The 27,005-nt window shown below is 38.9% G+C and overlaps 2 protein-coding genes across 4 annotated transcripts in view; both read left to right on the top strand.

Moving 5' to 3' along the window:
* The first annotated feature begins 738 nt into the window (after positions 1-738).
* Positions 739-24,367, top strand: senp7 (SUMO specific peptidase 7). 3 transcript variants are annotated; one of them, XM_088083425.1, is made up of 23 exons: positions 739-879; positions 2,292-2,380; positions 4,131-4,196; positions 4,308-4,423; positions 5,690-5,944; positions 8,056-8,171; positions 8,558-8,676; positions 9,292-9,622; positions 10,861-11,021; positions 13,283-13,402; positions 13,509-13,542; positions 14,772-15,011; positions 15,852-16,294; positions 16,613-16,740; positions 17,438-17,554; positions 17,662-17,778; positions 19,029-19,124; positions 19,210-19,415; positions 19,557-19,603; positions 19,718-19,761; positions 20,991-21,059; positions 21,444-21,594; positions 21,762-24,367. In XM_088083425.1, exons 2-23 carry the CDS (start codon positions 2,324-2,326, stop codon positions 21,897-21,899), a joined length of 3,171 nt encoding a protein of 1,056 aa, XP_087939551.1. In that variant the 5' UTR covers positions 739-879; positions 2,292-2,323; the 3' UTR covers positions 21,900-24,367. The 3 variants fall into 3 exon arrangements, with proteins under 3 accessions (XP_087939551.1, XP_087939552.1, XP_087939553.1); XM_088083427.1 differs by having other exon boundaries at positions 826-879; positions 14,784-15,011; XM_088083426.1 differs by lacking the exon at positions 4,131-4,196.
* A 2,071-nt stretch (positions 24,368-26,438) lies between these two features.
* The window catches only part of impg2a (interphotoreceptor matrix proteoglycan 2a), a 33,081-nt gene continuing 32,514 nt past the window's right edge, over positions 26,439-27,005 (top strand). The window contains exon 1 of the mRNA XM_042494777.2: positions 26,439-26,945. Within this exon, the coding sequence (XP_042350711.2) occupies positions 26,867-26,945 (79 nt within the window). The 5' untranslated portion in view covers positions 26,439-26,866. The remainder of the gene's footprint in view (positions 26,946-27,005) is intronic.

Genomic DNA, 27,005 nt, shown 5'->3' with positions numbered 1-27,005 from the left:
TTGTAAGTTTCCATAAACAAATCACCAAAATTACATTATTTATTATAACCAGAAACCGTAAAAACTGAAATTAGCACTGGATTAGTAAATTTCTTACAGTTGTTGGATGCAGTATGCGGAAAGAATGCGACTGTAACAAAAAGAAAAAACTAACAAAACAAATCTAAGCTTATAATAGGCTATTTTCTCCAACCTCGTTATACACTGTATAATGACAATAAAGATCATTCTGATTCTGATTCTGATTCATCAAAATCACAAATTTGGCCAAAAATAAATTGTTTGCATGAACTAACCAGCATGCAAGACACGAGCAACAAACCAAGCCTTTTTCAACTCAAGGACATGGTCCTCTACTTTTACTTTTTAAACATAAAAGGGTAATTTTTAACATCTGACAGCTAATTTACGATGGAGAGAGGGTCATGCATTTTCCCCAAGTCACTCAGGGAGCATTAAGGATCAGAATTTGTAGCTTCAAGGAGGGTCAAAAAACTAAAACAAAGTCAAACCCCAGCCACTCCCCTCCTCTGATAAATAAAAAACACTCCCTAAATAGAAAAATATCATTAATTACGCCTAAGATTTTTGCCGTTATGATAACTCAAATTATCTTCTGTTTGAATAATTAAAAAAAACCCATTAAGATACTTTGACCTGCCGGAGGCGCTAAAAACAAAACAAAGCCGGTGCACTTCCGGTGCTCACCGGATGTTGCTGGGGCACATTGAGTCGCCTGTGAAGCACAGGAACAGAAACGAGCTTCAAAAATCTGTTCCTGCTGTGTCTGGAAGATGCTGCTGGAAATGTTCCTGTGGAAATAGTTGTCTACACACTCCTGTTATTATCTGTTTCACCCAGGAGAAGCCCCGGCCTTTGGTAAGCTTTATCTCTGCTGCGTGCTGCTAGCATCATAAACAAGGTAGCACTAACCAGCTAGCTCCGCCGGCTAACGCGAGCGCGAGCTGAGTGGGTTTTTGTTCACTGTCTGTCGCACTACAACCCTCAAATATCAGCTTAACTAGCACAAATCTGTAGAAAGGTTATGTGTCTTATTTAATACTTTATTTATTTACTCTCAAGGAGAATACAATTTGATCAACATCACTGCAACAATAAATGTGCCAGTGTTAGCCAAACGGCTAATTTCTAACTGTTGTCCCTCGGCCTGATGTGAAATTGGACATTAAAGCTGCAATAAGCAGTTTTATTTTGGTGTCAGTTGGGAAAAAGTCCCTTACTTAACTTCGAGCATGTTATACTTACGTAAACTTAGAGAAAACGGGCTTTCTCCGTGTCATCTCGGCTCTGTTTTCAGGCTTTAGAAATCCTCGCCGTAACGGGATATTTTGACCAATCACGGATCATTTCAGAGACAGAGCGCGCTCCTATTGGCTGTTCTCCAAATGCAGATGCACGTGCACATCCCTCTGATGAAAGCCCGATACAGCACCTGCAAAAGTATTCACCCCCCTTAGCGTTTTTCCAATTTTGTTGCATTACAACCTGTAATTCAAGTTGATTTTACTGTTTTTGTTTTTTGTAATGGACCTACACTGAATAGACAAAATTTGATATGGAAAAAAATAACAGAGATACAACAAAGAGACCAAAGATAATCCTGAAAGAGTTTGAGCGGTAGACTCCACAGAGCTGGGCTTTATGAAAGAGTGGCCAGAAAGTTCAATTTTAGTCTCATATGACCAGTACGGGTCGACCGATATTGTTTTTTCAGAGCAGATACCGATTATTAGTCAATAATGAGACTGATAACTGATATTTGGAGTTGACATGCATGTACAATAAAAGTAAAAATCATTCTGTCAATATTCAGAATTTAAGATATAACAAACTCCAACACAAATCTTTGCTTACATGCCTGTGGCAAATGTTTAATCACAACTTTCTGTTAGAGGTTGACAGAAGAAGCGCAAAGAAAGTGTCAGCATGAGAGGAACAAATCCTATATATTCACTTTTTTTTAATTCAAATTTTCACTCGACTTTATACAAAATGTTGCTGGGAACATGCTGCATATGAAGTTTCAGTCTTGATTAAACATTTGCCAAAGACATTTAAACAACGTTTGGTGTTGGAGTTGGTTATATTCCAAATTCTAAATATTAACAGAAATATTTTTTTTTAATTGTAAATGCATATCAGTTCCAAATATTGGTTATCAGTCTCATTAAGCAAGTTCCTCGAAAAACCAATACTGGTTGACCCTAGTTTGTGACCACCTTGTTATACAGACTGACTGTTTTGATGGAAACAGACTGATTTTTTTCCAGTGTACTTGCTGTGCCTTATCAAATTGTGGACCATGATGGAGCAAAGAAGAGCCTTAACTATTCCATTCAACGTTGACAAGGATAATTTGGTATGTGTGACAAGCATGTTAACTTGTAAGCTTTTGGTGTGCATTATGTATTTCTTTCTCATCCTGAGAAGATATTGTGGCGAGTGGCGCTTGCTTTAAGGCTGCCGTCATAGATTGGCTTCTGATCTCATGTTTGTGGTGATATGGAGTTGTTTAATGACTCTACTCTCGCACAGATCTGCTCTTGTGATTGCTAACGCTATATTGCTTATCTCTCTTGTTCAGTAAGCACACACATCCCTGTTGTTAAAAGAAATGGATCTCAGTAAACGCAGGACACTTCACTGCTTAAACATGAGCAGCTGCAATCAGCAACTTTTTGCATAGCTTCTATTATGCTTTCGTTACCATTTGGGATGTCTGTTTTGGTTCATTTTGCTTTCGACAGATCGCCACCAATAACTATGTAGTTTTCAAGAAAAACACAACTTAACGTTAAAAAAATACAAGTGCCGCGGTGCAAATAGACTCTGTGGTTGTGCGAGTGGGAATATCTCATGCAGCTGTCTGATCGGACAGTTAAAAATAAAGTGATGTTAATATAACGTTATCTGAAAACAAAAGTGGAGCTTTTACAGCTGAGCTGCTTGCACAAGTATTGAAGCGATTTGATGAGAAAAATATGAGGTCAACGTTTTTTGTGGTCTTTCATTTGGACACCATAGAAGTAAACTCAGGTGTTCTCAATGTTGTTCATGACATAACGTTACTAACGTTAAATATCTCGCTGCAAGTGAGAGACCTAGTTTTTTATTTGCCTAGAAGCTAACTGTCCTAATGTTTCAACGAGCTGTCGCTTTCAGAATCTCTGTAATTCAGCCTTGGACACTGTGGTGTCTTTTTGGAGAATTTGTAAAATAAATACATTATAAATAATTTTGAGACTGGATGTCTTCTGTTTCTGATTATTCAATTTTCTGTGTTGAAAACAGTTGTTGTTAGCCATCCCCACTTGCCGTCCATGATGCTTTTGCCGAACAGAAGCTGTGTCCGACTGTCTGTAGTTATTGAAAGTGCAATAAGAAAATGTTTTAGATGTGCCGGGTTGTGGTAGTCCTATCTCAGAAGTTGAATTATGGCGCTGCAGATGTAACTCTTGTGGCTGCGGGTTTCTTTGTTAGTAGTTATCAGCAGAGTGTTTGTGTGTATTTGTGTGCAAATTAACCTCTAGATCAACATGCATAACTGGTCAAAAATATTCTTGGCAATTAACTGATTGACAGTCAACCGTTGACATCCTTAGTTACTGTTATAAGCTGTTGCTAGGGCTGCAACTAACAGTTCATTTAATTGTGGATTTTTTTGCAGCTTCTTTGTTAATTATGCTGCACATAAAATATCTGCAAGTATTATGTCTGTAAAAGATTCATTAAACCCAAAGTTAAGTGTTTTATTCGTTTTGTCTGACCAACAAAAGAAAACCAAAAATGATCAATTAGCAAATAACAAGATGGAGAGAATCAGCAAGTCCTCACAACTAAAAAGCTGTGTATAAGTTATGTTAGTATTTAAGCCTAAAAATGATGATACATGCTACTAATCAGTGAATTAATGTATGTATGCTGCTTTAACACCAGTTTTCCTAAACATCTGTGACGGCATGTTTGCATGATCGCATAGAAAAATAATGCTGGCATAATAAATTACAGCTCAAAGCTTTGCTCGTTAGCGCTCGCTTTATTTTGCTGGTTTTTGTTCCTTGTCATTCATTTCACAAAAGCATGGTAACTAACCACCCTGTGAATTTTAGATGGAAAACCCACTCAAAATCTCCATGCCATGTGTTTCATCAGAGTGTGGGAAGTTAGAAAGACAGGTACAGCGATATCTTTGCTATCTGTGTGACCACATCAACAACAGTTACTGTGGCAGAGTGGCTACTGTGGATTACTTGTGATACTCAAACTTCTTTTTTTTCCTTCAACAGGTTTCCTGGACGGCATTTGCAGGATGCAGACGCCGAAATCATGATTCGCCGCATAAAAATGGATCCATGCTGTTAGATCATAAGCATGCAGCCATGATCAAATTGGAAATGGCCAGGTAAGCATACTAAATTTTGCTGTTATTTGATAATGCACTGTATTATGTTAAGTATTTTGTTTTACTTGTTGTGATTTGATGTTGTCGTCCTGTTTATTTGGATGCTGCTATTTGACCCTTGGCAAGGTCTCTCTTGCAAAAGAGGTTTTTTAACTCAATAGCCGCCTTTACACAGTGATAGCGGTCTCTGTAGAGCAAACTCTAACAGATCTAAAGCTTTATTTCAGGCTTTAACTTTTCTGTTTGCCACCACATTTTATTGAGATAAACTGAACTTCTCTTTTTAAATTTCTATTTGTGTGTTTCTTTATTGCCCTGTGTTTCTTTTATAACTCGTCCTCATACCTTTCTCTCATATGTAAAGTGCTTTGAACTGCACCTCATTGCAATGTCTTAAACCTTCACAAGATGGGGCTGTCATCCTGATTATTAAGAGTTTAAGGTGATTCACAGCAGTGTTTGATAACAACACATTCATATCAAACACGGGGAATTAAGCTGCACCTTTGGAGTGACGTCCTGGTGTTAATACTGTGTTTTTTTAAGGGAGCATCTTCTTACCCTGTTTAGTTTTTGCTTAAACACTTTTTTGTTGTCAGAATCTTTGCTGTTGTTGTTATCTTATTGTAAAAAAAGCAAACAAACGTCGTCAATACATGTTTGAGATGAAGCAACTCCATGCATGACACAAACAGAAGATTTAGGTGTTACACCACAGTATCACACTGCTCCTGCTGTTTTGACAGAAACCAGTGAAACCACAACTCATCGTTCTTCATGTTACAAAGACATTGAATCAGTGGTTGAGCAGTTATGGCCTTTGAAATATGAGACGATTTCACGTGTCTGTTATACCATCATTATCGCTCTGTTGAGTATGTTTGTGTGTTGAAGTTCATTGTTCTCCTAAGTTTCGTCTAAATGTGATTAGTGGTATCTCGAGACGTTTTTTAGTCCAAACAGAAAACATAAAACTTCTGTTGCTTCAAGATTACCAGGTGTCTCTTGTTTGTGTGTATTAATCTTGCGCAAAGTTTTAAAGAAAACATTGGCTATAAGCACCATGACTGGAGGCCAACCTTATCATGATTGCACACATGGCTTATCTTCACCCCTCCCTGTTGATCAGCTGGTATACACGGAGTCTGACCTGTGATGGTAGATGACAGGCTGTAAGTCAGAGCGCCTGGAGGGGGGCACGATGTTGCAGAGAAGACGCTGCTCTAGGAAGGCTGTGAATAATTCCTTCTGTGTTTCATCCTGCAGGAGGAAGCCATGTCTAATCCTGACCAATGTCCTGGAAACGGAGCTGGGTAAGGCCTATATGGAAAGGATAAGACTGAGTCACACTTCGGGGAATCGAGGACAAGTGATGCCTTCACGGAGGGAGAGTGGACGATGCAAAGAGGAACCTCAGATTGGCAGAGAAATGAAGTCCAGTGAGAAGGAAACCAGGAGTGATAAAAACAAGACTGTAACACCTAAACAGAACCAGAAGACCACGTCATCACCCGCTCAAAGGTAAGAGGACCCTGTTTTAAAAGGATGGCTCCACATCACAGGAAATATGCTTTCTTGCTGTTTTGCTGAGAACATTGATAGAACTGTTATATCTTACAGATAAAAATAAAGCTACGGCAAGCAGGTGGTTAGTTTAGCTTAGCATTAATACTGGAAAGAGGGGGAAATGGCTATTTTGGCTCTGTCTACGTATATGAACTAAAATTCATCCACCAGCACAAACAAAGCTCATTAATAAACATGTTATATCAGGGCTGGGCGATATGGCTTTAAAATAATATAACATTATATTTTTAGGCTACAATGTGATACATGATATATATCTTGATATTTTGAAATCTATCATCTAAATTAATTTAATAATAATTAATTAATAACTAACCACAGCTTTCCAATTCATATTTAACAGTATTTGCAAGACACAATAATGCGCAGCGGTTGCAAAAACAGTTGCGGTCTATAGCTCTGCAAAAGCCCTGCTTTGTGTGTGTGTCTGTGACAGGCAGAGATCCGCAGGAGCAAGTGAGAGAACTGAAATGCCGAAGTGACTTTTGTGTCAGTGGCTTAATAAAAATGACTTGACAATACCTACTTGATGTTCATGATATGGTCATTTTATCTATTGCACATGGAACAAGCCATGATGTATTGAGTATATTTGATATATTGCTCACTGTTAGGTTATATATTGTTTGGTTAGTCTGGACAAAAACATAAGTGAAAAACTAACAAGTTGTGGTAATAAGCTGGATAATTCCTTAACTTCTTGGGGATTTGTCGTTCACCACAATGTTCTCAGACAATAGGGTTAGGGTTAGCTCAGCTTTTTGGCTAAGAAGGTGTCAAACTTAATTAGGTGATAATTTATGCTTAATGCTTTATAAACAATAGAACCAAGGGACAAAAGACGCACAATCAACGGAAGTACAATATTAAGGTTATGGCCTTGTTAACTCATCGTAAAACACTTCATTCAAACTGGACAGAAACTACATAAAACTTACCAAAATCTTATTGGAATTTCCACTGTGAGCTTTCACTCATTTGCAGTGGCAGAAAATTAGCAAAACAATGAAAACAAACCAAAAAAATTCCTGATAGCCAACACATTTTCCCACCCTACCAGGCAAAATGCAGCTGTGACTGTGCGTGACCAAGGAATAATACAAACACATAACCCCACGCATGAGCTTTCCTCTACGTCTTGCAGTGTCCCATAAATGGATAAGGTGTCCCAATATGACCTAAGCTGCTCACCCAGTGCAGTTTCTCCCTTTTCCCACTTGAGCGTTACTAACATTTATTTAATGTCTATTCGTGGGTGAGTGTGGCTGACTATCTGCATACAGGAATGGAAAATCATATTTTGATAATGCTACCACTACAGACGTCTCAATTAGGATTATAAAATGGCATTAAGTCTTTCTGGGTCCCAGGGATATCAAGTGGCAGCCAGTTCACCCTGTGGCTTCTGCACTGCGGATTCCTCAGGGACTTACAGCATCTCTATAAAAATGATGATAATAATAATAATAATAATAAAAGAGATAAACAGTTGCAGAAGTGAACAGAAGACTCACTCCATTCACTGCCAGACTGAGTATTGATTCAGAAAATGGGACCTTGTTATATGAAAAGCTTTTGGGGTCATTTTGTTTTAGAAAGTGCATTTTTCAGTTGTTACACATGATGTTGCACTAGTAGGAAATAGACTTCAGTAGTCAGGATAATGTGTTGTTTTGTCACATGGATGTGTGAATAATGAACAAAAATAACCACAAAAACAGTAGGAGGTATTTTTTATTTGGGTAATTTGTTTTCAGTAAGTTCAAGAAGAAATAACCTTTTAATGGAGTTTGGCTCGGCCGGCTGCATCCTTGGCTCTCCGTATTTTCCAGGCAGAGAGCTTGGTGTTTTTATTTGGAATAGTGCCACTCTGAAAGATTTCACAATTTGAGACTCAAGCTCACATGTGTTTCTGCATTTGTTTTTATGTGTTCAGCGTTGGATGTGGTAGGGTATAATTTAAGTATATAAAGTTTTACACCCTTCATGTAGCTTTGCTGTACGGTGTAATCACAACATGGTGTTAATTCTTTTGTGTCCTCCAGGTCGAGAATCAGGAGAAGGTCGCAAAATGTTGGTGACGAAGTTGACGTAGAAGAAAACAAAGATATCCAGGAGGTGATAATAGGAAAGGACAACGGAGACAAGTTTGAAGTTGTAGGTGAGTTACCATGAAGACACGCATAGTTACTGTTGTGATGCTCGCCACCTTCACTGGGTAATCTGATGTTGGCTTTTGCTTTGACTCTTTAATGTATATTGTCTTAAAAAGCATAATGTTAAATTCCCAGCTGTCCCCCGACCTTCTTTCATATGTCCTTTAATTTAATAGTTCTTCAAATGGAAAAGATTTATTGATACTCCATGCTTTGCTTCCAGAGTAAATAAACAGATGCTACACTTTATAGTTGAAATAAAACACTTCAGAATTTACTCAGCTTGTCTCCTTTTTTATTTTCTCATAGTAGCAGTAGTCGTCAGGCTGTCAGCGCTGCATGTGTTTACTTTACCGTGAAATGTTGATCATTGTTTCTCTGTCTCGTACAGATTGTGGGTTGTCAGTGAGCTGGAAACCTGCCAAGGATACAGGAAGCGGTGATGAGTTCTCTCCAGCTAACATCAAGGACGGGTGGACTGATCCAGACAAAGAAGTACAACACAGTTTGGTGAGTACCGCACCAGGTCGCAGACAAAGCTTTAAAGCTCGCTGTCTAACCACCAGCAGGTAACCTTCATCCAAACATTCCTACAGAAGGCTTAAAAACAAAGCTCAGACGTGCATCTCGTCATGCAGACGTGCTGACAGCTTCTCATGTCAGCCACACGTTTTGAGTGTTTTAGTCACTCTTCCATGAAAGTCACCTGGTAATCTCAAAAACACTTGCATAATACTCCGACATTTTACACCAAACCAGATCATTTGGAGTAATAGGGTCATGATCTCTGGAAAGAGACATTGCTGTTGAGTTTTTTATTTTTTTTTTTTTGCGTTTCGATCACCACAAACACTCGGCAACGTGCACCAAAAAGCTCTAGACTAATAAATATCACTGCAGGCAAGAAAAAATGTGTTTTTGATTTTAGGATTAACTGTCTCCTTAAAATTCATTACTAATGCAGCTTGTGAGAGAACTGAAAACACTCCTGCTTCTGGTTTCAGTATTTACCAACTCAGTGCTGGTTCCAGCAGTGCGAGTGTTGTGGCTCTTCCCATATCAGCATGAGTTGTCTGATGAACTCGCACCTCAACTGAAGCGTTGTGTTCTCTGCTGTCTCAACAGAAGAGAAAAATGAGGGATGCAAGCTCCCAGTGCAATGGGACAAGCAGCCCCAAACGCCACCGTGAGAGTGTGCTTCGCCTCACTGGAGAGGACGGCAGAGATGGAAGACCGACCCCTACACGTACTGGTCTGGAAGACAGTGGAGAGGATGGAGATTTGGAGAGCCTGGACAGAACGATTGTACAGTTCACGGTGGGAGGAGATGATCAAACAGATGTCCTGGTCCCAGTCATTGATCCTCATTTGGTAGCCGGAGACTTAATTGGTTCCCCAAGACGAAGTCTATCGTCCAGCCAGGACAACACGACCACAGCCAGCCCCTCTGAACCCAGTGAGTACACCAGCACAGGACGGGGTCTAAACTCGGTTGCTTCGTTCTGCGGCTGAAACTTTTGTTTGAAATAATCTGCGAGGAAACAGTTGCTGAGGCAGCCTTTTATCAGTAGATAAATAAATCATCTGATTTTAAAGCCAAGCACTTAGCTTCAGACGACTGTTTCTGAGACTGGCTCTGAGAAGAACAGGCATAATTAAATTGTCTACGGCATTATCACATAGTCTTCCAGCTAACGCAGTGCAGTTTTATGAGATGAAAGGCAGCTGTGCTCTCTGTTAGAGTCCATTACAAGAAGAGGCTGACAGATGCTATTTTTTTGAGATACAGAAATTGAGAGTTAAAAAAAATTGATACTGATATATTGGTTAAAATATATATTTTAAACATTCATAACAAAGTCATACTTTCAATTACTTAACAGTTTGTGAAATAAACTTGTGAAAAATGTTGCATCTGAGAAATTATACAAAGATTTAAGACTAGGAGCTACAATGCTTTTGTAATAATGTTCCTTCAGTGTACTTAATATGCTTAGAATTTCTAATTATGCTTGACTGTTAATTGCATAAAACAATAAAGAGGACAAACCACAAAGTTAAAAAGAAACTCCTCCAGTGAGGGATGCCAGTTTCCATTAGAACTTTTTAAAAGGGTTTGATTTTTTTAATATGAAAAATGCATAATAGAAAGACAAAAAAGTTAGAAATAAATAAGTTTGTACATAACAATGATACTTGGGGTATATTAGGATCACCGGCAAATATGTCCGTAAAGGTTTTAATCGGATGCCAAAGATTTACAAATGAAATAGACTCTTTGTTTAATTAGTAATAAAATATATTTTTATTAACATTAACTTGCAGATAAATATCTAGATTTGTTTTTTTTCTGCATGTGGGCGAGCTCTGCATCTTCAGTAGTTACTGTTTCCTCTTTTTAGTGTCTTTTCAAGGAAAACAATCTCTTCTCCTCTGCCTATTCTGAGCCGCCAACCCCCCTTTTTTTTTTGTAAAGTGACCTTGAGTTCAAGAAAGGTGCTATATAAATCCAGTGTATTATTATTATTATTATTATTATTATTACTACTGTGTTTCCTTTCAAAGCCCTTTCCACCTTCTTCATGCAGGTGAATTTAGGTCGTGTGTGTACTCGTCTTGGAAAGCAGTGATGTAATTTAACTCCCAAGTGAAATCACACTGGGCATTACAAGTTCTTCGTGTGTTTTCTTTCAGTTGTGCTTTCCAGTGATGATGAGGAGAGCGGCGACGTTCCTCAGCGGCGCGGCTCAGAGGTCCATACAGTGGTCAATGTGAAGGACGCAGTAAGACAGGGACAGTCCTCACAGGAAGCTGTAGCCAAACAGCAAGAAGCCCCTGACAGACACGACATGCAGGTTAGCAAAATGTGTCCCTGTGTAATGCTTGATCCCAAACTCTTTAATACAACATGAACACATTTTATAACAGATCAGTGATGTTCTTGTGTGATAGTCTTGTGTGTATCTCAATGAGAGCAAAGATGGATACAGTAAGAGGAAAAATCAGATTATTCTCTACTAGTTTTAGCCACTATGTTGACTGCTTTGTACTTGACTGCGGAAATTTGTCACAAGCTCTGAAAGATTGAAGGGCAGGTCCATGTGCATCCTTTTCATGAGGAAACACCAACTCAGACGTTTGCAAAAGGTGTTGACATCGGGTCACAGCGCTGATGCTCTATCCTCCCTCAACCCCACATACACACTGTTCACTGACAGTGTGAGTGTGGAGAGTAAGAGCAGCGCTGGCTTTGAAAATTTGAGCTTTATAGATGGAAAATTGTGCTTTTTAAAATTATTACTACACCTTAATTTAAATAGGTGAAGATACATTGAGATTCAATATAATACAATACTGCAGATTTAAACTTATATTAAACACATTTCTTTTTATGACCAAAAGATTTTTATTGTTTTGTGTTTACAAAGCAGAAACAAGCAGAAAATAGCATATAAATAAGCATAATTATCAGCAGTAAAGGAAAACCAAAAAGGGCCAAAACCAAAACAAACATGAGTGAACAGACCACACAAATCAACAAACAAAAAACAAAGGCAAAAAAGGTAGATAATACACAAAATATGTATAAATTAGATGACATTAATACACAATTACACTGTATTGGAAGGCTTAGTTGTCTATTTAAAATTGCAGCACTAAACTGCAGGGGCTGCATGTCTACATCACCAGGTCACATATTTAACACATTTTTATATCCATAGCCAGTGTAATGCCTACAGTAGATGGCGCTCCCAGTTTGGAGTAGCAGACAGACACACTGGGTCACAAAAGTCAAGCAGTGTACTGCTGTGAACGCCATGTTAGTTCGCTTCTGAAAGACACACTATAACATGAAGAAACTAACAGATTAAGGCAGACCAGCAACTCCCCATGTTTAAGGTAACCAGCAGCATTTTAGCCTCCTAAAATAAGGACCAGCTAAAAAATCGTTTAGGTGTACGCTAAATTTAGATTGTTTTAGCATTTTATCTTGCCGTCAGAAAGCCTTTTATAACGGGCAGCTGCAGATCTTACATCGCCCTCTTCAAAGCCACCAGCCTCCATTGACAGAAACGGTAATTTTACCCCAGATCACTCAAAAGTTGCTGGTTTACTGTGGCCTCAATCAGTTAGCATGTTTGTGTTATTGTGTGTCTGTCGATGCTGAACTGATGTGGCATCCACAGTAATGCATTGCTTAACTTCCATGCTGGTAGTCCAGTCTGCTTCTCCAAACTGGGAGATCGATCAAGAAGAAGGCGCACATTAGGCAGGCTTTGCTTTTAATTTTTATTTGGAATTTTACAGCACAGCAGTGTCATTACATATAAAAAAATACCAGAGGATAAAAACACTTAAAATCATCGCTAAAAACACTTATTTCCAAAGTGGAAACAACAAACACAGCAGTGATATGTAGCAGCGTCATCATGTAGAAACCTACATCAGGTCACTTGGAAAAAAGGTTAGAAGATCTTGGGGAAAATTTCACATTGACACTAAAACTGCAATACTTCGATCAGAATTTTAATTTTTGGACTTGAACACATGAGGAGCATTACTGGGAAGCTACAGACGGATATGAAAACCTAAAAAAAAGATAATGGAGCTGCCCTTCAACCAAAAAAAAAAGGTTATAAAGCCAGTATTTTTGCAGGATCGTACCCCACAGAACCCTAAATTGCACCCTCATGATAAACTGTGTATAAAAAGAGGCGCAGAAAGACCTGCAATCACAGAAACCCGAGCCAACAGGAGCTTCAGCAGATGAAAAAGAGTTTCCTGCTGTAACAGAATTTTTAATCAGGATTGTTTGGATATTTGTTCCCTCCCATTCCCTCTGACGCTAACAAGATAATCTTCCTCAAGAAATGTTTTGATAACAAAATAACACAAAGTAGCAGCGTGCATTACCGTCAGCCAGCATGATGTTTCTGGTGACACCACTAGATGGCGCCAACGTTTCAGATCTCTTCAGTGGCTTTAAAATCTTGAAATTGGAAAAATAGCATTATTACTGTTGCTGTTTTGGTTTTATCTACATTGTTTATACTGTTCAGTGTGACCTGTTTGCACTGTTGTCTCCACACTGTGTGTTTATGTTTGTGTGCTGCAGGTGCTGCGTGTAGTTGTAGATCCTGGTTCAGTGGAAGCTTCTAACATCCCCAGTATAGATTACTCCTTCTTCATGCTGCACAGTGGAGGATACCAAGGGAAAGCGAGCGGAGACATCATGGTAACTTTAACAGAACATGAATATGTCCATTTTGCTGATCACATTCAGTGTTTGTATCATATTTCAGAACGTGAAGTGTAACACATTTTTTCCTCTCCTTTTACAGATCACAGACCAAGAAATCGTCATCCCGCTGACAGGTGAAGCTGTGATAATTGTTTAACTTTGGTGTCAAGTCCACTGAAGCATAATCGCAGTGTTTGGAGAGAGGTTGTGGCCTGCTTGAGCCCTTTGGTCTGCGTCGCATAAACTCCTTGTTTTGGTCATGCTGTCTGCACACCATCCACTCCCAGCTTAGTGGTCTATTTCAGATGCCAAACTGTGTGTGTGTGTGTGTGTGTGTGTGTGTGTGTGTGTGTGTGTGTGTGTGTGTGTGTGTGTGTGTGTGTGTGTGTGTGTGTGTGTGTGTTCCTGGATTAGACCCTCGAGGCCCCAGTGCTCTTTCACCTTCTGAGCCTGTGAAATCTTCCCTTCAGGGAACTGAGGTGGTTAAACTGGTCCGTGGGTGTGTTAAAAAAATATGGTGCATATTAGTTGTGTAAAACATTTTGGACAAACAGAGCAACAATCTTGTTTGGTTATATTTTCTTGCGGCTATGAGTTTGTTTCTGAAAAACAAATCATGATTAAATCATGACTAAATAACCTTTTCTGATTACTTCACCCTTGAGCCGAGCCTGCAGAGAGTTTCATAAGAATTTACTAAGTGTGTTCAGTCAAACTGTAATCCAGCGTTTTTTTACGTTGTTGTTTTTGAACTCAGTTTTTATTTCGGTTTCAACGGCTCATATTCACAATCTTGCCCACAGGCTTTTTTTTTAATGTTTTCTCTGCCTCTTCCACTTGAACCATACGTCATTTCACATTACTGGAATAAAATTTAGGAAATTAGGTAATAATAATAGTAATAATAATCATAGCAACAACAACAACAACAACAATAATAATAATAATAATAATAATAATAATAATAAATAATCATAGTAATGAGTAGGAAAAAGCACACACCACTTAAACTTAAAGAACAGAGATATGAATCAGAAGAACAAATGAAAACAACAAGAAAAAATAGACAAATGCACGGTGGATGGGGGTCAGGGGAGGGAGTTTTGTTTCCAACATTGTTGTGAAATCAAAATTAATATTGATGTTTTTATCCTCACTGGCTGCATGACTACGAACGGCAATGTGTTTCAGCGTTAAAAAATATCTCAGAAAATTGTGGATGGATTGCCATTAAGTTTTTTAACAGCCATTCATGATCCTCAGAGGATGAGTCTCTCTGACTTTAAATCAAAATCCAATTTCTAAAATATTTTGGTTATGAACAGATACTTCACTCCGTGCTGCTAAGCTAACCTGACCACAGCTGTCTCCCCAGACGCTGATGAAGAGGAGGAGGTGGTGTTAACCTTGGAGCGTAAAGACCTGAGGAGGTACAGCGTGTGGGAGCAGCAGGACCTGGAGGACCGGGAGTTTTACTTTGACAGCGACGAGGAGCCTCAGCCATCCGCCGTCCTTCTGTTGTGTGTGTCAGAAACTGCTGCAGCTGATGTACAGCGAGAGCTTCTAAAGCTGGGCGTCAGACGCGATGGAGCCACGAACACTGGTGAGGCTCAGATTTCAGAGTACACTCCAGCTTTTTATCATTTCTAAATGTTTTTTGGAGACATGTAGCATTTAGATTACATTTACTTAAAATCATATTGTATTGTTTTGGAAGTTTATGAAGATGGAAAACAAAGCTAAGAATTTTATCCAAATCCAGTCAAAGCAGGCAGAAGAAGGGATGCACTAATTGTTAAATTCTGGGCAAATATTGATGCCCAATTTGGCTGATAGAAGAAATCAGTTTTTTTTGCTGTTTATTTTGTTTTTGTTGTTATCAGGGATGATTCCGTTTCCCTTATCAAAAAGCCTACAGGATTTTTCGATTGGATTTTTGGCTCATTGCAGAAAATAAGCTCTGTGATAAACAAATGTTTATGATACTTGCATGTTTTTTTAAGTAAGAAATTCACAGTTGAACTCCACTTTTAGTTTTTTTTTAAGCCTAAATGTAAAACGAACTACACTACGGTCGCGTTGCCAGCACTACGAGGCTATAAAGCCGTGTATGGCACGGCTCGTTGTGATGGTGTATAGTCTCATTTAGCCACTCATTAGCAACCATCTTTTTTAAGATACATAAAAGCTCCAAACTTCGCGGTTGTGGTATTTACTGACATATTGTATGTCGTAGAGCAAAACGTGGAAGTCTCTTGAGCTTTTGTGCTCATTTCAGGCTTCTAACCAAAAACCCATTTAAAAAACCCACTGACTTTGAGACGAGGGAACCGGAGATGCTAAAACGGATTTCTGGGATTTAGAACTCATTACTGGAGTTCTCTTTTCTCAGTGTAAATCTGCATGGCACATACGTGTTGTAAAACTTTCTTTATTTTGATAGATATGCCGAGCCCCTTCCTCTTGCTGACTCTGAGGAATCCTGTGGAGGGGATGGAAGGGGCTCTGATGCGCTCCCTCCTGGACATTGACTGTCTCAACAGTCTTTCAAATGAAAAATCCATCCATGGTGCCGACAGACTTAGCTGCTTTGGAGACTTCCTCTCTCCGGTTCTTTCTCTGGATGAGAGCATAGAGATGATCAGAAGGTCTGGACGGGACTCTTACCTGCTGTCTCTGCTGGGCCTGGTGACCACTGACCCACGACTTTTCTCAAACGAGGATGATCTACATTTTGATACAGACAAAGACACAACAGCACACATCCAACTGGAGTTTGAGTCACAGAAAGAGACAGTGCCTGAGCTGGAGGACGAACAAGAAACGGGGACACAAGTTAAACCAGAAAAGGATCAGAAAGAAAAAGAGTCTGAACTTCCATCCGAGGTAAGTTTTCCCAAGGTATTTGGCTCGTGACCACTTAAAATGAAACAGTATCTTCCTCATGTGTGTATGTTTACTGGTTGTGATCAGTTAAATCAGCTATCTTTTCTGCATTTACATTATCTATAGAGTCCTAAAAAGGTTAGCCTGCACTTAATCACAAGAACTAAAGCAACATTAAGAAAAAGTCTGAACAAAATAAACTGCAGGAATGTTTTTTTTGCGTGTTTCCTCCTGTTAGTCATCTTGCAACCTCTCAGATTTTAATGTGATAGATTACAATGTAAATTTCACTCATATGATATGAATTTTCTCCTGCAGAAAAACAAGGACGAGCCCGCTCCTGTATACACACTGTGCCATCGGAGAAGCAAAGACTCCTACTTTACGTCCCTGTGCGTACCAGACTCCAGCTGGACTAAATTTAAACATCATGGCCAGGCTCGCAGGCGAGTCACCTACTTTATCATATATTAAGCTGCTAATGCAGCCTCCTCAGCAGGGGGTTGGTAAGTGGCTTTCAAAATAAGATTGTTGCTAGGGATGCACGGATGGTGAAATTCTGGGCTGATATTTAAAATAACAATTTAGCCGATTGGCAATACATATGTTTTTATGTTGTTTTTTCCTTTGTTTTTGCTGTTATCGATTTAGCCTTTTGTGCACAAATTGATGAGGTACAACAGAAAAATAACCAGCCACTGCCATCGGTGAATTTCATCTGCTGATGGGCCGGTGACGGTCAACAAGGGGAATATCCGCCAATACGGACGATAACTCTGTGCGTTCCTAATTCTGACAGCCAATGCAGTTCACTCTTAGGAATAAGATATAATAAAAATTAGGGATGCACCTATCTTATTTCACTCTGGATTCCTAACTCATGGTATTTGCCAATGCATAATACTGATGGGATATTATTGCTCTATTTTTCCCAAATTTAAAACTTGCATATCTCTGCATGAAAGTCATTATGATCGTTTTTATGTAAGGCGGAGAAGACACTAAAAAAGGACTCAGCATCCAGCTGTAACTGAATGAAAGTGACTAATAAATGAAACATTAAATGTTCTAGTGGCCCTAATGAAACAACTGTCCTTGATCATGTCTGCCTTTTCCGGCTCATTCTCTTTCTTACAACTTTAGGCTGATCCAATTTCCTCCTCCGCCACTGAAAGGAGGAATAACCGTCACCATGGAGGACCTGCAGTGCCTCGACTCGGGGCATTTCCTCAATGATGTTATCATTGATTTTTACCTCAAGTAAGTAACTCATATAAAAAAATCCTTCCAATTCACTTTGGTTCCTCACAAGCTTTGGGAAAACAGATCGACTTTAGATTGATTGTGTTACTGTGTTATTGTATCAGATACCTTCTACACAAAGCCTCTGATGCAGTGACAGAGCGCTCGCACATCTTCAGCAGCTTCTTCTATAAGCAGCTGACGCGGAGGGACAATGCCAGTGAAGGTGTCACCAACGACTCGTAAGTAGTGCTGCCAAAAAAAAAAAAAATCTTTTCTGTTGAGACTTACCTGAGTTTGACATTGGTCTGCACTGGCATGTGCTTTTCCCAGAAATAGCCACAGAAAAAATATTCTTCTAGTGTTTTATGTACTACCAAACCGTGAACAAAGCCAAGCCTTTTTCACACATGCACTGCGACTCTGAACGTAACTAAACTTTACCCGAATGAGCTGCATGTGAGAACACAAATGTCCCAATCAGATGGACTAGACATTAAACATACTTTACACTGCCAGCTGCCTACTGCAGATATCTAATATTACAAAGTGGAATATCAGGTTGAGCCCATGTGTAAATATATAAGGTTCCCACGGGCATGGGAAAAAGTCATGGAATATCACATTCACATTTCCAGGCCTGAGAAATGAATGGAACTGGTTAAAATCATCAAAAGTTTTGGAAAAGTCATGAAATTTTGCTTTGTCTCTAAGGCAGCTGTTGACAAGGGTTGCAGATTTTAAGCACTTTCTGTCATCCATTATTGGTAAATTAACAATCAATAAATTGATCAATCATTATTAATTATTTCAAACAAGACCAAAATGCATTTTTTCCTTAAACAACATTGCATAGACTGATCGATTAAATTTCACACTTTCAATTAAATTATTAACAACTGATCAGTTGATCGTGTTATCATCCCGACTGTTGACACAACGTAGCTCTAATATGCATCCATTAGTGCCTCACCGTATATCTTTTCAGCATCAACATTTTGATGTGCAATAAACGCACCAGAAGATGCGCCTGGTTAAGTCAGGGATATTAACTCAAACAACTTATTTGCTGCATATCTGTTCTTAGCTTTTGCCTAGTTTTTAATGTTTTTAATCTACTGTCCCTATACCATGTCTGTTGCACTTTGAGATTTTGCTAAATGTAAAGTGTGTTATAAATAAAATGTGTTATTATTATTATTATTATTATTATTATTATTATTATTATTATTATTATTATTATTATTATTATTATTATTATTGATTTAAAAAGACAACTGCCCTGCCCGTGTTAAGTACCGAGGGCTCACAAGCGCCGTATACACAGTAAAGTGCTTTTGTGAAATTTTATCATGCACCTTGAAAAACATTTGCTTTGATGTATTTTGAAGTCCACGCCTGGTATAATACCAGACTGACATAAAACATGAATTTCCCAGCAGTATTTTTATGTACATGAAATGCTGTTAAAACTTTTTTTGTGTGCACTCAGTTGTCAGAGGCAGAGGCGGCACCAGCGGGTGAAGAATTGGACACGCCATGTGGACATCTTCAGAAAGGACTTCCTGTTTGTGCCCGTCAATCAGGAGTGAGTTAAATGCATGAAGAGTTTCATTGTACTTTTTTTTTTAGTTTATTACACTATATGTCATATTGACCTGTTGTCTGTTTAGGGCTCATTGGTATTTAGTCGTCATTTGCTTTCCTGGTCTGGAGGAGCCAAAATCGGAGGCCTGGAGTGGTCCAAACTCTGGGAAGAACTCAGATGGGACGGGCGAGTCACAGGACCAAGAGGCTGCTCAGGGGACTAAAAGCCCAAATGACAATGCAGAGACACTACTTACATCAAACCACAGTGACAGCATGGACACAGAGACAGGTTTGTTTGACTAAATGATGCCTTCTTTGACCAAAATGCAGCTGCGATTAATTGCAGTTATCCTTTATTTGTTTTCTATAATTCAAGCACTTCAGTTCTTTACATTGTGACTCCAAAGCTGGTTGGTTTCATGTGTTTTAGAAAAAGCTACAGAAGAATCCACCAAAGATCCACCATCTGGTCCAGTGGTAAGAAAAACCTCTGCTCTGCACTCATAAGGAATAATATTTTTTCATTTATTTTTTAAACCAATCATGCTTTTATTTGTTCTTCCAAGTCTGTTTTTTTTCCATTGTTTGTAGAACTGCACAGAGACGACCTGCCAGAGGAAAACTGTTAGCAAGAGGTGAGAGTGCTGGGACATGAAGTTACACAGTGACTGCCTGATTTATGAGAATGAGAACTGGTTCAGTTTTTTTTTTTCCATTTAGTTGGTTTATTTATTTATCCTTTCGGAAACTCACTTGGTGTCCGTGGCAACAAATGTGTCAGACAAATGCAACAACAGCAAAACGATATTACAATAAAAGACAGATGTTTAACAATAAAGTACTTCCACAACAACATCACAAACAATTAAGAATTGAGTGCAACAACATGCAAGTAGCACACACCTTATATCATCCAGATTTCATTAACAGAGCTTTACTGCAAAGTATGAAGATGTCTGGACATTTGTTCTTTGCAAAGTTGGTACCCTGTATTTTAGAGGGTCGTGATACATCAACATCACCAAGGATGTCTGAAGTGACGCCAAGAGATTGGATTTTATTTCTGTGCAAGGTTTGTATGATGAAAGAGAAACCTTTATTTAAGTTTGGCCATAAAGCTAAAGAAAATTATCATGGTTGATTTTTCGGATGTGTTAAGAGATTCTGGACTGTGTTTTCCAGGTTTGTCTTTTTTACATGCTAGGCTTGCTGCAGTGGTTGGTGTTACAGCTGTTACACAGTGTTCAGGCATACACTGATTACATTACTCGCCCTCTGCCCTCACCATTATTTTTCTTTTTAGATCAGTACGGTCAGTGGATGCTACAATTAATAACTGCAGCGCTAGCAGGTCAGAAGACAGAGTATCAGGAGTCAAATTTTACTTACAAGGAGACGAGAGTCAACAGAAGGATTTGGTGTTAAATGAAAAAAGCAGAAGCCTAAATTGCAATAGATTTAAAGCTCATTGAAATAGAGAACCAGAAAACATTAATGAGGGAAAAGGAGTTGGTTATATCACTATAAAGTGGGAGTCGTGCAGCCTGTCACCTGCAGCTCTTCATCTAACAGCTCACTGGGGCTTCTTCTCCTTTCATTACTCAGTGATTCAAACTGAACCGCTGTCAACAAATGCAGAATAATGCCGCTGTCTTTATACGTAGATGCATCTTGGATGAATCATATTAATGGTGCTTATCTCACATTCTTGTGACTACTCCATAATAAAAGTCAACTCACACCGTGACACCCTTATGCATACTACAACAGGTACTTTGTGCACTCACACTACCCTTTAAATATGAAAAAAAAACGTCATGTAGATTTAAACATTGACTGACAGATGTTTATCTCCTCTCTGCAGGCCGTGTATTCTCATCATGGATTCCCTCAAACGTTCACTTCATGAGCGAGTCTTCAAACTCTTACGGGAGTAAGTATGATACTTTTAATCCATCTGGCTGTGTGTGATTACGATGCACACATGTTAAGCCTCCTGCAGACTGAGATTTTTCTTTAAAGGTTAGTGCAAGCTACACTGTGGGACATAACTCTTAATAAAGTTGGGTAAAACATCAAGTTTGATGAATGTAGACACCCACTGAATCGCAGACTACGACGTACTTCAGTTAACGTCAATTGATCCCAGACTACGGCCATCCTTGAACCTCTCTCACTGTACGATGTAGGTCCTCCGTTTTCAAGCCTCGACCAAAGATATTGCCACTCTTCTGCCACAGCGGTTATCTTTTGTCTGTGAAAGCCCAAAATCGCACAGTGTATACTGAGCTTTAGATAATGCGTATGTGTCCTTCAGGTACCTGCAGTCAGAGTGGGAAGTCCGTCGTGGTTCATCGAGGGACTTCAGTCCCGACCAGATGCAAAGCTCACACTGTCAAGTTCCCCTTCAGGACAACAGCAGTGACTGCGGCCTCTACCTGCTGCAATACGTTGAGAGTTTTTTGGAGGTAAAGAGGTTGTCAGCATCTTTTTTTCTTTTGGAGCTCTACACAGTCTGACATCTTTTATTGTTATAACGGAGCGTTATTTTTTCATGTGCAGGTAAGAAAAATAGTAGAAAATAAAAGAGTTCTGTGGCACCGTAATACGACAGTAACTGTGCTTCTGCTCTCAGGACCCTGTTGTGCACTTTGACCTCCCTCTCCACCTACAACGATGGTTTCCCCGGCAGCAGGTGCGAAGGAAACGAGATGAAATCAGAGATCTGGTACTCCACCTTTACCGGCGTCAGAACCTGGATGGTAACAGATAAAGTAGCTCTGCGTTTCAGTGCGTCACATTCCTGTAGCCATTAATAATCACTGCTCATACTGAGCGACGGACATTTCAGTGTGAACTGAAAATATTTCCTTTGCATTTAGATGCTGTTATTGTTTTATGCATTGACTCGAGCAAACATGTTAACCTCCGACTATCTGTTGGTCCTGTGAGTGAACACGAAGGCATCAGTTAATTTAAATAAACAGGTAGCTGTCCATCCAACCAGAATGAGTTTTACTGTGGATTATATCTAGACATGAAAATGTTTGTACACCCCATGACTTTTTTTTTCATGGATTTTATGCTGCAAGATATTTTATTAAAGTAATTATTTGTATTTATTTTGTATATAGATATATATATTCATAGGAAATTGATTAAAATTTTAACAACGTTACACCTAGTTTCTGCAGCAAGTTTTAAATGTTTTAGTTAGTTGGGTTTATTTGCTTTACTGATAATTATTAGACATCATGTGTGATGTAATATTTCCGTCTCACTCCTGGTTTTTCTAAAGACCGATTCATGATCGGCTTCTAAACACTGTTTTTCTGTTAGAAAACACAATATTTCTTTTAGTCAACTCTCATCAAAAGTGTCGAGCGCCTCTATAAATCCACCTTCAGCTGTTCTGATTCTGTGTTCTTGGTATCAGTACATTACTGGATGAACACAGGGAGGGTATGAAGTACATTTCCTGCGTTTTCCTTTTTGAATCTCATTGTAGAATGACGTGGAAATTGGAAAAGTAACATGAAGCAGCAATTCCAACTTTTTCTTATTTTAGATACGTGTAAAAAAAAAAAAAAAAAACTAATGTGCCTCACTCAGATATCCTTGTTGCCTCCCAGTGCCAGATAGGAAACATGACAGTGTCTGCAAATGACAGTAAACTAGAATCATTTACTCAACTCTCTTTGCAACGAAGCTGATTGTTTATATTTTACCATTTATCTGTGACTCTCTGCAGTCCCCAGTGGACTCTAAAACTATACCGGGACACAGTAACTCCGTTTACATGCTCACTAATAATCCACCGTTATTCTGAATATGACGATATTCTGGATTTGATGTAGGTAATGTAAACAGCATATTCCAGAATTAGGCCTTTTTCTGAATGTAACATTTTCTGATAAAGACGTGGGATATTACAGCTAATATTGGGGTTTGAGGAGCATTGTTTATGTATACAGCACATTTTCGATATGTGTCTTAATATGGGTTTTACTGCAGCTTGGGACGCACAGCCTCTTGCCTGTTTACAGTCAGCTCTGTGTGTTGCACGCTGCACAAACCAACTCACCAACAGATTGCAAGGCTGTAGGGTAGAGATACGTGCCCAAAAGAAAATCCTGCATTTCTCATTGGGAGAAGAAACAAACCTACTTTTAAACATTATATTATGAAAGACTTGGATATTAACTGTTCTTTTACATGCGGAAAAATCCCAACACTGACCTTTTAAAGAGGATGGTTGAAGGAATGAAAGAGGGACACTGAGTTTGTGTGATTAAACAAGTCCACCACTGATGGAAAACTTTGCAAAAATCCTGCAAATGAGTAAAATGTCACGAGCTGCTCCAGCAGTTCCTCTTCTCTATATTTAGACATGTTAAACGACACGTCAGGGCACCTTAATCTGAGTATGCACAGCTGCATGTAATCCGGAGTAGTATTGTAATATTAATTTTCATTAGCCATGTAAACGGCTTAGTAGAAATATTGTCTTTTTGCAGAATTGGGGCAAAAACCAGGAATATTTGTGCATATCAACATAGCCACTGGTGTTAACTTTGCCTTCAAAAATTGGCTGAATAAGGCTAAAGTGGGATGTAAGACTATCAATACAGACTTCTGTATATTGTCAGCTTGTATAATGCATATTCTAAATTATTGTTCTCATTGTTTTTGAAATTTTTTGTCTCTTTTGCATAAACCTTTATCCAGATTGACTCCGTAAACGAATAGCTTCGGTATTTAGATGAAAAAGAAATAATTTGATACGAAATGTGGGAGAAATAGTTTCCCATCATGCAGCCCGAATCACAGAACATTGTTTGCTGTGTTCACTCAGTTATTTTAGTTGCATCAAAAACAAGGATAACTTACATACAACATATAAGAAACTCAAGTTCTTAATTCATTATTTCGATAAGAATACAACTTGCAAAAAGGTCAGGGGTGCACATACATTAGCATGTCTATCAGTATGCTCTCAAATATAAAACCTTCCTCACTGAGACCTCAGAGACGCTGCGGCCGTCACTACTGTTGCCTGAATTCTTCTCAGCAGAGATCAGTGTTGATAGTCTTGTAGTTTTTTCCCTGTTTGTTCAGATGTTTATACCTCGTTAACACTTTATGATGTTATGTTTTTTAGACATTGTGTTGGATGAATGTACAGCAGCTGATTCCAAAATATCTTTGGTTTCAATGGTATATTAAAACTTGTAGACCAAATTACGTTTCTTATTCTCTTGGGTTTTTTAAAAAATTTGGAACCACGAACCTAAATAGTTGCATTAAACAAGCCCAGTGTGTTTTTTTATAATGTATAGTGGACAGTATTTGAGTGGGGTCTTGACTCTTGATCTCTGGTCGCACTCGGTAACAAGATGAGGATTAGAGGTCGGTAACTAAAACAGAGACTGAATGTTTGTGTCGTAAATCAGCTGATTTATTCCTTTTTATGTACCAGACTTTTTTCTTTGGCCTCATTTCTGCAGTCCCTTTTTCTATTACTGTTAATAATTCTCTTTTTGACCAGACGAGCCAAATTCTTCAGCTCTTCTCGGGCCAAAAGGCTTCATTTTGAAACGCTTGTACGTTACAATGCCAATATAATCTGTTCAGAGGGTTACACAGTCGGCTTAGGTGTATTTACTGTCTCAGCCTGTCAGATCCCTTCGCAGTCTGACTCTCAGTAATCCCCCTCCCATTCTGTACTACAGTGCTGCAGCCATGCAGCGTATACAACATCAATCTCAGTCACCAATTTGTCAGGTACACTAAGCTTTAAGTAATGCATCAGTCCAGCATTAAATCCTAGACAGCATTAGTGTGAGCGAGGTGAACCTAATAAACTGGCAACTGAGTTTGTATTACCAAACATTTATGGAAAGCAAGCCCTGTTCACTGTCAGCACACAGGATTATTTACTGTATACTCACCATTCGAAATGGTAGTATTAGAAAGAGAATCACTGAAATCTGTCATCGAGCAATGCACACACGCAGCAATTGAATAATAAGAGTTGGAACCACTGCCCTCGAGGCCGACTTGGCTCGACTGCGGGATGTCCAAGATCTCATAGTACAGGATCAATCTGTGAGTTAAACATTGTACAGCTGTGACCAGGTATATTTTTAATGATACCAATGTCATTATGGATTCCTGATTAATTTTCTGCACAGAAAAAAGTTCAGGTTTTTAGCGTCACCCCAACAGTTATATTACCTTTGTTTGAACACAATGTAGAAACCGTAAAAAACAGGACATGCATGCGACTAAAAACACTGCTAAACACTAGTATTTTTGTTGTTGTTTTAATATATTACAAAAAGAATGACTTGCATGCAAAAAACATTAAGTAGACAGCATTTCCGTTGTCAGACATTCATCGGGTTGAACAATATTCAAAACTGGAAGGAAAATCATATTTAACTTGATCAAGGTCTGACATTTTTTGCAGATAATAGGACAGTGTGCGGGAATTCTCTTTTTCTCGTCTACGGACAATTTCCTCCTACATGTTTTTGCAGGTGTGCCTGAGCCTTTAATATATTAAATTCAAAATTTCTGATTAAAATTAAAAACAAAATTAATAATTAATTACAATTTAAATGATAAATCAAAAATATTAGCATTGTAACTGTGAGCCTGTTATTGTCATCTTACCTAGCCTTAAGGTTGTTAGCCCTCATTACTTGCTCCTTTCTTCTTTTTTGTTTTGGCATACGTAATGCAGCGACTTAAAGATAAGAAGAGGCAGATTTTCCTTTTAAAAACAGGATAAATCCCACTGGAGGAAGAGTTTGGGGTCAAAGGTGAACTCCAGACTAAGCCCACGACTCTCGCTGCTGTCAATATATACATACTGAGAGGATTTCAGCTGCTGCTCCTTAGCTCAGCACCTCAGCCGCGAGACCAACCTGACACATAATCACTGTGTTTTTGTGTGGGAGTGGATGTGTGGAGGTCTGCGTCTGATCTGAGGGAATGCAACTCTTTATCAACAGTTTCTCCTGTCAAATTAACTTGTACCTTTTGGATTAATATTTTAATTTTATCCTCCAGAGCAGCAGACACATGACCACCATTATGGTCTCCACAGGCTTCATGTGTTTAATGCCATTTGTCTAATTGGGTGTCAGGGTGCTTTAACAGTTGGGAACTGTCCTTCAACTGGGAGACCAGGATTAAGTCTCCTTTACTGGACATTTGCTCTGCTGTGTTCTTACAGAAAACAGAATCCAAACAGATCCCCTTTCAAGAATCCAAATTATTATTAAACTATCATAATATCTGTACACATTGATGCATCTTTCTGCTGATTCTGCGGCCTCTGTTACGTCTTCTCTGTCCACGTTTCTTCCACACTAAGCGCCCTCCCTTCCCAGTGTTGCTCCAGTAACTTCTTGGCGAGCTCTTCTAAAAGGCTTAGAGTAAACAGGATTAGAGAGCATTAAAAAATCCCCCTCTCTCCAAGAGCCATCTGCCTATCTACCTGAGCCAGGAGCTGTCCTCTCAGCACCGTGGGACACACCTCTGCTCAGCTGCAGAGGAAAACCGGCATGTCATAGTGTCACCAAATGATTTCTGTCCTGGCTTTGGTAACGTTTTTTTTGCGTCTGGAGACTTTCTGAACTATGCAAACTTGTAAGAAGCTGTTGAGAGGAAGTATACATCTACTCGATCCTTTTCCAAGTCCTCGGATTTAAACACAATCACGGATTTAACATGAGCATCGTATCTTGGAGATGTGTTTTCTACTCTGTTGTGTTTAGTTTTGTGATCATATTTTTGGACGTAGGGACAGGTATGTATCATAGTTCACTTTTAAACTTCTTGCTCACTATTTACTGAAATACGAGTTACA

The sequence above is a fragment of the Plectropomus leopardus genome, chromosome 10, assembly GCF_026936395.1.
Source record: "Plectropomus leopardus strain MGB_pleo_1.0 chromosome 10, ASM2693639v1, whole genome shotgun sequence".
NCBI lineage: Eukaryota > Metazoa > Chordata > Actinopteri > Perciformes > Serranidae > Plectropomus > Plectropomus leopardus.
The sequence above is the reverse complement of the archived record's forward strand: the minus strand, read 5'-3'. Positions and strand labels throughout refer to the sequence as shown.